The sequence below is a fragment of the Verruconis gallopava genome, assembly GCF_000836295.1.
Source record: "Verruconis gallopava strain CBS 43764 unplaced genomic scaffold supercont1.199, whole genome shotgun sequence".
Taxonomy (NCBI): Eukaryota; Fungi; Ascomycota; class Dothideomycetes; order Venturiales; family Sympoventuriaceae; genus Verruconis; species Verruconis gallopava.
Genome location: NW_015622335.1, coordinates 1 through 9,734, shown reverse-complemented (window position 1 = coordinate 9,734; position 9,734 = coordinate 1). Strand labels below are relative to the sequence as shown.

Genomic DNA, 9,734 nt, shown 5'->3' with positions numbered 1-9,734 from the left:
AACCCTAACCCTAACCCTAACCCTAACCCTAACCCTAACCCTAACCCTAACCCTAACCCTAACCCTAACCCTAACCCTAACCCTAACCCTAACCCATACCCATACCCCTAACCCTAACCCATACCCATACCCCTAACCATACCCCTAACCCTAACCCTGTTCATAACCCTAACCCTCCTCTCAACATCCCAACCCACCATCACAACTCCCCCCTCAACACCAATCTCCAACCCAACACATCAAACACTCTAACCCTCCCTTCTTTCCTTCTTTCTTTCTTTCTTTCTTTACATCTCCTTCCTTTCCTTTCTACTCTCTGCACCTCACTCCACCCTCCCCCCATCCGCCAGCCCATGCCTAACCCTCCTTTCAAAACTTGACCCACCCTAGCGCACGCTCCACATAATCCTACGCCGTACGTTAGCCAACCCTAACCACCATTCACCTTTCAACCTCCCACACGTTACCTTAACCTACTGTACTGGAAATTTTTTCCCTTACGGTTAGCCTTAACGTCATACGCTGCCATCGAGCTAAGCGCCCGCAACACCCACAACCCGAGTTCTGAAATCCGAGTTCTGCATTTCCATTTCTGCCCTTCGCGCCTCCTGTAACCGCTCCCTCCAAGCTCTTGTATAAAATCTCCCTTCCCCAATGAACAACCTCTGCACTCCTTATCTCCAAAACTCCTCCGGAAATGCCTCCGACTTCACCCTCTTCGCCTCCGGAGAACCGCCGCACCACCCGCCCGAACCGCTGGCCCAAGCGCAGAACAATCACTTCGACACCTCTGCCCGTCTCCGCTGCCCTGCCGGCTTCTTTGCTGTCCTCCTCGAATCCTGCCCTGCCTTGCCGCCCTCTAGTTCGCTTATCCTTGTCTTTCCTATCTTCGCAGACATCGCTTTCTTGCTTTCCCATCTTTGCGCCACCTCCATCATTATTCATGCGCCACGCTTGTCGCTCCCGTCCTAAAATCACGCCCCTCCGACGGGGACCAGAAATCGGCCCTCCCTACTCTATATATACCTCCTTGATACTTCTCGCTTCCGACCATTTGATCTTATATATAGGCCCTTGCTGTTGCTTCAGACCGACCTGTAGCCTGTCAGACACCATGCTTCTTGTTTTCATCCTCATCCTCAGCCCTAGATTCGCTACCATCTTACCGCTCTCCATGGCCTCTGCGCCGTCATCACCCTATCGCAAGCCTCGTATCACGCTCGTGTGCTTCCTAACACAGTACCCTTACTTTTATACAGGCTCGGCCTAGCCTTTCCTGTCCACTTGCTGCCATGCATGCTGCTCGTTCGCTTTTCTACTATTTTCGACAAATGCGCCACATCTAACGGCTGTGCTCCACTTTTCACCCGTCTTCCTCAACCCACAATGTGGGTTGAACTTCACTTCACTCACTTTTGTTTTAGCACAGCTACAATCATATTTTCATGCTTACTGGTCTCTGCCCATACTCTTTCACCTACATGTCCGGGCGGGATAACATCATCAACTGCTATCATTCCAGTTTAGGCTTGCTTCTGACTACACCACCCGCAGTATGCGCCTGAATGCTGTCCCTCTTTAGTCTTTTATACTCTCTCTCTACCCTTTTCTATATTTAGCACCTTCCAACCCTCTCCCTTCTTTCTTTCTTTAGATCATCCTTCCAACCACCCACTTCTTCTACCGTCCATCCAGCCTACCCGAACCTCATCATCACCATAGACGATCTAACCCTTTTCTGCCTTTCCTGCTCTTCCTTTTGCCCTTCTATCCATGATACCCACTCCTCCTTCTCCCATTCCACCCACTCCTCCTTCTCCCATTCCACCCACTCCTCCTTCTCCCATTCCACCCACTTCGGAATCTCATCCGGCACCCCCGACCTGCTTTTCTTGCGTCCCCACCTCCATGCTTTCGGTTCTAACGTCTCCAGCTTCGTCCCTTCCCTTGCATCCGTGATCACCGAGTACCACATCCTCTCCCCTTCCTTTGTTGTCTGCGTGAACACTTCCGAGCTCGGATATGGCAGCACCCAGTGATACGCATATAGTTTCCGCCACACGTGCTCTGAAAACCGCTCCCCTAACCGCTTGCCGTTGTTCTTCATCCCCAACCCCGTTAGCCCCCGCCGGTACAGCTTGCGGTACGGTCCATCCTCCCAATGTGTCCGCGCTCGTCCATCGTCAAAATCGAACAGGAACCTTCGGAGATCCCCTTCGCCCTTCAGATCGCTCCGGTTGCCAGACACGAGGTGCACCCCGTCCGTCAGCATCTCCTCTAGATACTCTCGACAGAATCCCTGCCCACCCGCCAATGCTTCCTCCAGCCGCTCCTCTCGTATCTCTCCTTTGATCGTCTCCATGACGTCCTGCCGGAATTGTCGCAGGCAGATGTGCGCCATCCATCCCAACAGTCGTTCCCGTATCGTCCGGTCCGCTTCGTGCTTGTCTATCCAGTCCATCGCCAGCTCCAGCTGCCGTGCCGCCCCAAAGAACTCGCGCGCCTGACCTCCCCTTCTGAGGTACTGCCCCCGCAGTGTGCTGTTCCCAAACAGCACTTGATCCGTCACCTCTTCCAGGAACTGCAACTTCTTCCAGTCGAACCGTGGCTCCAGCCAGCAATACCCGTACCGCTTCAACGTGTTGCGGAAACCCAGCCCATACCACACCCGCCGCTCCCGTCCCTCCGTCGCCTCGCGCTCACTTCGGCTCCACCACAGCGCAGACTCCCTCTCCAGCATATGTCCTCCGAACACGAACCGTAGGCACCGCAGGAACATCGCCATCATTTTCGTCTGCTCCCAAGTCACCAGCTCGCGGTTACTCCGCGCGAGCACAATCTCAAAGCCCGTTGCGAACTTGTCTGCCCTCCGCCAAAGGTAGTCCAGGTATACCCGCGTCCGTATGCACCAAGCATACTCCGGGCAATCTACCAGCAAATCCTCCATCTCTTCGCCTTGCTCTAACTCTAGTCGTGCCATGAGACCGAGAAATAAAGACCACTTGACCCTATGCTCCTCTCGAATCCCAAATGACTTGTTCATCGAGTCCGTCAGTGCCACCTGCGTCCGTCGTTTGCTCGCGCAGTATGCCCGCTCAATCACCTTCGCCTCTCTCCGTCTACCGCCCATCGCCTGCTTCGCGCCCTTTCGTATCTGCCGGTCCAGCGCCATCTCCTCCAGCCCGTCATTTTCGAACGGAAATTTCTTCGTCGCATCGCCAATCTCTTTGCTCGACCCGTAAAACTGGCTGTATATCAACCCACCTTCCCTCAGCTTTGACCTCTTCGGCGTCACGCTCGTGAGACTGCTTGCCTCGTACAGCATGTTCTGATGGAAGTAACGCTGTCCCTGCCCGATGCCGGGCGCTTGCCCGTCATACATCCATTCCATATACGACTCCAAACAGCACCGTTTCCATTGGTACACCTGTGCCTCCTCGTCCATGTTCATTCTCTGGTAAGCAAGCAGCCCAGTCCGCGGGCAGATCTCTTTTCCAATATCTACATACAATCGATCCTGGTATACGTAGTCCATGTCAAGCACTCGCTCCAAGTAGCTCTGAAAATTCTTCATCGCGCCTAACAGCGTAGGTCTGGACGGACTTGTCTTGAACTGCAGCTTCGTCCCCTTGGCCGAGAAATAGAGCTGCGGCTCCCTAAAATCTGCCAGCCCTGGCTTGCTCGCAATAGTATCCAGAATATCCGTCCAGATATCATCCACGTATTCTGGTTGGAGATGATATCCAATGGCACGTTGCGCATGATAACTCTCCGTGTCGATGAGTCTCCCCTCGACCTGGTACGCCCGAGAATTGGCCAGCGCATGTCGGTGGCTGGCCGGAAGATGCTGCGTGTAATGTGCCCCCAGATATTTGTATACGGCCGGGTGAAAGACTTGGTCCATCCACCGCGACAGCTGGTCATTTGTAAGCGACCTGAATGTGCCATCCTGCCTCGCTGGCAGGTGTGGAAACAATATATGCACAGTGATGTCGTGTGCACTCTCAACACGCCCCAGTAAGAAATGAGGCACATCCCTCAGCATCGCGAGCCGAGGGCGTGGCACCTCTCCGTCACCAACGCCGTCCCCAAACATATGTGTCTCGAGGTGCACATCATTCGTCATGTTTTGCCTCATCTGTGGCGCTGGCTGGTACCAAATCCCCTGCCGCGCCCCGGCAAGGGAGCGGAAAAACCCCATGAAGCTGTCAATGTCGGAGGCAACTTGGGCCTCCATCTCTCGACTCTCTTCCTTGTGCAGGCAAACGTTATATGGGTATGGCTGCGGGTGCGTCTGATCCACAGGTACGCCGCAGTACATAGCACGCCATTGTGCCGCAGTAGGCTGGCGATGTCGTGCCAGCCTCTGCGCCGACATAAAGTCTGGCAACTTGATCACCGAAGGGAAGGTCTGATCGTTGAAAATCTCATCCAGCCCATGGTGGTTGTCTCCAGCCTCTTGCATATGCTGCCTGTGCCCCTCTTCATGCTGTTCGGCTGAACATCCATGGAAGCCACCCTGCAACTCTTCGTACAACTTCTGTACGGTGTATTCATGAGCCGAGATCTCGGCCTCGCTTTCGCCACTGCTGTCTCCTTCCGACACCTCAGAGACAAAGTCGTACGTTGAGCTTTCATCCGACGCCTCGGCCTGACTATTCCGAACAGCCGACCCAAACGCTCGTGTACTGACACCGTCATCCATCTCATCCATATGCAGCTCATGCCATTCCTCGTGTGCTTCCTCCTCTTGTAGTAAGTCGCTCGTCGGCCCTTCCGCAACATCGCGTCTTGTCCTAAAAAATGGGTTGCTCGAAGGAATAGTCGGAAAGAATCTAGTTATGCCAGTGTGGCCGCCCCTAGCCTCAGGCTGGTCGTCTGTGATGGTCAGACCTTCTAACCCGTACAGCGCCTCATGCTCTTCTACGGGCGTCGCGTCCCACTGCAGCTGGGCATCATTCGAATCTTGAGCGAGCACCATGTCCTGAACACGCAAGCCGACTCCTGTCAACGTCGGCGCCGACTCCTGCTCTCCAAAGGACTGCTCGGTGACGGCCTCAGCCTGCACCAATTGCTCATGTGTTGGTGACCGGGCGGCAGCTGCCGCCAAAGCTGCCACACGCTTCTCTCGAAGCCGCCGGACCCTCTCCGCCGTCTTCTCTCGTTTTCGTAGAGTGGCTTCATCTGTAACAGTCATTGGAGGCCGACCTCGTCGCCTTGCAGCGGCTTCTCTTCGAACCACAACATCATCCCCCGGCACAATTGCCCCAGCTACTTCTGATTGCTGGGCGATTCGTTCACGATAGGCACGTGTCCGCTCCGCAGTTCGCTCTCGTCTCCGTAGAACATCTTCGTTCGTAGTATCAGCTGAAACAGGGCGGCCTCGTTTCTTCGCCATGATCTTGGTAATATAGTGAATGTGATCGAATTGCCTCGCCCCTCTTGAGGCATAGTGGTCTCTTTATTTCGTTCACCATTTCAGCCCTTACTTTCTTTTTATCCGATTTGGCCGTGATAACGCGTAGCATGTGATGAAATGTGACTCGGTATATCGGCCCGTGTCTATAAACACCAAACTAAGCTACTATTGTGATCTGTGGCGTCTTGAGCCCCTTTCTGCCCAAAGGCCAAAAAAAACGCCGCGCAACATAGAACCAGAGAGTCTAGAAAATCCACGCTGCTACCGCTTTGTTATCATATAGATACACTGTTGCCCTGATACACGCCGGAATGCCTCCTTGCAAGCGTCAACCCACCTTAATGGTTGATATTTGTGCTAGCTGCAGCCGTCTCAAAGCCACCCTCGATCATCCAACTAATGCAGCAGCCTGGGTGCAGGACCCTGACGACGCCTCCAAAAAATATCTTATCGCAAGGTCAGTTGACGCTGCCATCAATTTTGCCGTGCAGGAGCGATCTGTCCAGGAAGTCACCACAATCGCCAAGAGGACGAACGTCACCAAAGCCTCTACCCAGACTACGCGTTCATCCCGCAAGCGAAAGGCCGATACTATCGACGAGATCGAGCTTATACAAGCCCTTGTTGAAAGCTCCTCGCAAGAAGACGCACCACTCGACACAGCTCCGGAAAAAGCATCGGACGATGCAACACCAGGGAACACAACACTAGAAGCAGAAACCCCTGTTGACCATAACAAAGACCTTGACGGAGCCCCGGCTTCAGAGCCCGAACCAGATGAGCCAATTCAAGATGCGACTCCCGAAAAGTTGCAATCCGTGACGAATGTCAATGCCACAAGAGAACGCAAGAAGCGCCAGAAACGCAACGATGATCTTTCATCCATCCTGGACGGTATTGGTGATCGCTTCCGTCAGATGCAATCCAGCCCGAAAAACATACGAATGTTCGACACACAGTGGTCCGACATCAAACGCTTTGTTCTCGACCAGAACGACCTCTACGAAACCCATGGGGCACAGCTCCCTCAAATCTTCGATGCCGCCTGGAATGTAGGTGGCGCCGCTCTTTTCATCGAGTGGAAGAAGATCTTGACGTACTGGCGTGCCACCTCGCGCGATTCGCAACCAAACCCTACTTTCCCCGTGCTCCCCGTGCACGGCTGCGTAGAAGAAACACCTCAATCCTCTCTTCCACCGTCCGCCCAGTCTGAGTCATCCCTAAATACTTCCACTGAAGCCAAATTGTCATCCTTGCATCTCGCTCGTCAAAAACTCAAGGCTGCCTATCAAGAATTCACAGCCTCGAGTGCTTCATCTCAGCTCCAGAAAACTGTCTATAGAAACGCTATCGCCGACATCTACGCCCATTACATCGACATCCAGAAGCAGCTTGCCGACCCCGATATTCAATCTGGCCTAGACGATTCGTTAGCCCCGGCGACGCTACTCACCCAAGGCTCTAAACAGGTCGCAAGCAGTTCCAAAATCGAGCTCTTCCGTGCCGCCCATCCAGGCGTTGATCCACCAGCGACACGTGACGACCAGTCTATCGCCGGCAAGCACTGGCGCTCTCTAGGAAAAGTCATCGAACAGGGCAAGCGATGGTACACCTTACGGCAGGAATGGGGCCCAGCCTCCTTGATCCTATGGCCAAGTCAATCCATGTCTCACAGCTCCCTTGAGCGTCTTCCGCAGCCTTTGTTCACACTTCTCCATCATCTTGTCTCTCGTTTTCGACCGAACCGTTTGGACCTTGCTGCGCCGTTCATGGCCATGTTCCGTCAGATAGCTACTTCTCAGACGCCACCTACCGGCTTCAATCACATCGAGCGCCTCTCGGAGGATGAGATTCGGGCCATCGCTATGGACTGGTCTCCAAACCCTTCGTGGCTGATAGAGAGCGGTGAAGACAGGATCGTTGAGCTATCGCATCCAAATCGATCTGTAAATGACTCGGAGGATGAGGAAATAATGTAAAATTGTTTTAATCGATGTAATATATCATTTGAAGGTAAATAACGTGCTTTTAAAGACTCTAACGGAAAGGTGTAGATGGTTTGGTTTGATTTATCTAAAAATTAATATTTTCTGGCCAAACTTATTCAGTACTGTTATGAAGATACACTTTACACCCCTAGCGTCGTGTTTAACCCTATACACTCTAGTTTGACCAAATAGTTAATATCTCTAATATTCTACGTGTATTTCTTACTGGTTCTCCCTGTAAATGATATTGTTGTCGTTGAAATACGCTCATGGTTGAAGTGTTTTGGGTAAACAAACGCAACGCCACACAACACCGCTGAATTGTGACGCTTTCACACTGTATTCAAGTCTCACGCCGCAACACTACATGTATAACATATTAATAAATATTTTATGTCAGCGTGAATTCTTTGGTTCCATTCTATATAATTTTTATATTTGATTTCTCTTGCTAATGTGTTGTATGTTGCGTCACAAATGAATTGTAACGCTCTTGGCCACTCAGCTTTCAGCCAATCACGGAATTGTGACACCCAGAATCTGGTCTATTTCAACACGTCTTTCCACCAACAACAGTACATATATAATATTAAAAATAGAATCACTAGATAGCTCTAACTCCATGATTTTCATAAATGTATTTTATATGTCTTTTACTTATTGTATATGCGCTGTGTGTTGACCCGAAAACTGGCCAATCACGAATTGTAACGCTTTTGATAGCCGCACCCAAAAACACCAAAAGCTGGTCTATCACGACATTCAGCCTAGTTTTTCAACGCACTCTCTGTCTCGCAACACAGCACCAATTATGATAAAAATGGGTTCCCTAGATAGCTGGAGACATTCTCTACAAGATAAAATGAATTTTAGACAGTAAATTCACGTCTGAAGCCTAACCCTAAGGTACGTACATCACCTTGACTCACCAACCACAAATACCATACAACCAACTCGCCTATCTCCCGGGGCAAATACCGATGAATGACCTTGACGTCACCACTCAACGCATAACCTTTGTGATATTTGGTCACAAACACAACCAAACCGTCCTCGATGAACACGTTTCGATGTCTGCCTTTCCATGTGTTGCTATGCCGGATACTCAATATCTCGGTCCCACGCGCGGGCTGCCCTCCCGTGATATGCGCCGCTACTAACAACTTCTCGCGAAACTGCACAATACTGGCCATATACTTCTCCACTTCAATCCCATTCAACCCGGACTTAGATCCGATTCGTTCGAACTTTCGTCAAACCTCGGGTTGCTGTCCAATGCGGTCGAACAACCATTGCTTGCTGTTAATAGGTAACCATGTGCGCTCATCGTCCAAAAAACTCCACCCGGGTGTTGTATTGGTTGGATCGTCCCGAATGGTATTCCATGGCACGTTTGGAATGTCCTTTGCTTTCTTACCGCCACAAAATAACAATTCGTCAAACATGATCCGTCGCATCTGCTCGACCAACCCGTGCACCATGCCGCGGAACTGGGCCATATTGAACTGCGCTTTCTTGTATAACAACTCGTCACCATTACACCACTCGACATGGCCACTGCTGGTCGTATTGTAATGGATCTTCAATCTATATGTCCGCAAATCCAACATCCACTGTATTGGGCCTTTCGTTCCGCGGACCATGAATTGGTCCATCATGTCGTTCACGAAATCCAAACAACTCCTTGCACGACGTGTCTGCGGCCGGCCCCGTGGTTCCATGACTGGACTCGATGGGTTGCCTGGACTGCTCCGACCATGTACGGATGAACTGGCCCATCTAAACCGGTTCGGCGACACCGGTTCGTGTGGGATTGGGCTGCTTGACCTGCCATGGCTTCTCCACTGAACCCTGGACGACGGACTTGGACTTGCTGTACCATTGCTGTCGTATCCACTATCCTCGTCCAAATCCATCTTCCGCCTGCCTGCGAAATGCTCATTCTCTACTGGGCTTCTCGCCATGTGAACGGCCTTCTGAACCACCATGAACCTGGCGCACTTGATCACGGACGATAAAATGGGTGGGTATGAATCCGGGCCTCGCCATCCTGTTTCACTGACGCCCAAAACGGCCAATGCATATACTAATGCACTTTCATACTCGCTGAACTCGATCTCCATGTTCAACAACTCGACACAAAAATCCAAACATGCTTTTTGTATCGCACTCATCCTGGACTTCTCTCCGTCATATTGTGCCTCGCCGTCAATCACACGGTTCGCTTCTTCGATCATCCTGTTGAACTTCTCGAACTGCTCTGGTGTAAACTTATACGGCGGACTGTGCCAATTGTGTTCTCGCTGGGTCCGCACGAAAAACATCAA

At 51.7% G+C, this 9,734-nt stretch overlaps 3 protein-coding genes across 3 annotated transcripts; 1 reads left to right on the top strand and 2 right to left on the bottom strand.

The window, feature by feature from the left end:
• Positions 1–1,498: 1,498 nt before the first annotated feature.
• On the bottom strand, positions 1,499–5,519 carry PV09_09804 (uncharacterized protein). The gene has a single exon (XM_016363946.1). It carries the CDS (start codon positions 5,396–5,398, stop codon positions 1,697–1,699), a length of 3,702 nt encoding a protein of 1,233 aa, XP_016208228.1. The 5' UTR covers positions 5,399–5,519; the 3' UTR covers positions 1,499–1,696.
• A 149-nt stretch (positions 5,520–5,668) lies between these two features.
• On the top strand, positions 5,669–7,511 carry PV09_09803 (uncharacterized protein). The gene has a single exon (XM_016363945.1). The coding sequence runs from the start codon at positions 5,731–5,733 to the stop codon at positions 7,396–7,398; it is 1,668 nt and encodes a 555-aa protein (XP_016208227.1). The 5' UTR covers positions 5,669–5,730; the 3' UTR covers positions 7,399–7,511.
• Positions 7,512–8,350: 839 nt separating this feature from the next.
• Positions 8,351–9,644, bottom strand: PV09_09802 (uncharacterized protein; the record flags this gene model as incomplete). The annotated part of the gene is made up of 1 exon (XM_016363944.1): positions 8,351–9,644. One exon carries the CDS (start codon positions 9,642–9,644, stop codon positions 8,661–8,663), a length of 984 nt encoding a protein of 327 aa, XP_016208226.1. The 3' UTR covers positions 8,351–8,660.
• Positions 9,645–9,734: the final 90 nt, after the last annotated feature.

Bases quoted from the DNA above. Each gene is read 5' to 3' on its own strand.
- PV09_09804 (XM_016363946.1), bottom strand. From the start codon at position 5,398: ATGGCGAAGAAACGAGGCCGCCCTGTTTCAGCTGATACTACGAACGAA.
- PV09_09803 (XM_016363945.1), top strand. From the start codon at position 5,731: ATGCCTCCTTGCAAGCGTCAACCCACCTTAATGGTTGATATTTGTGCT.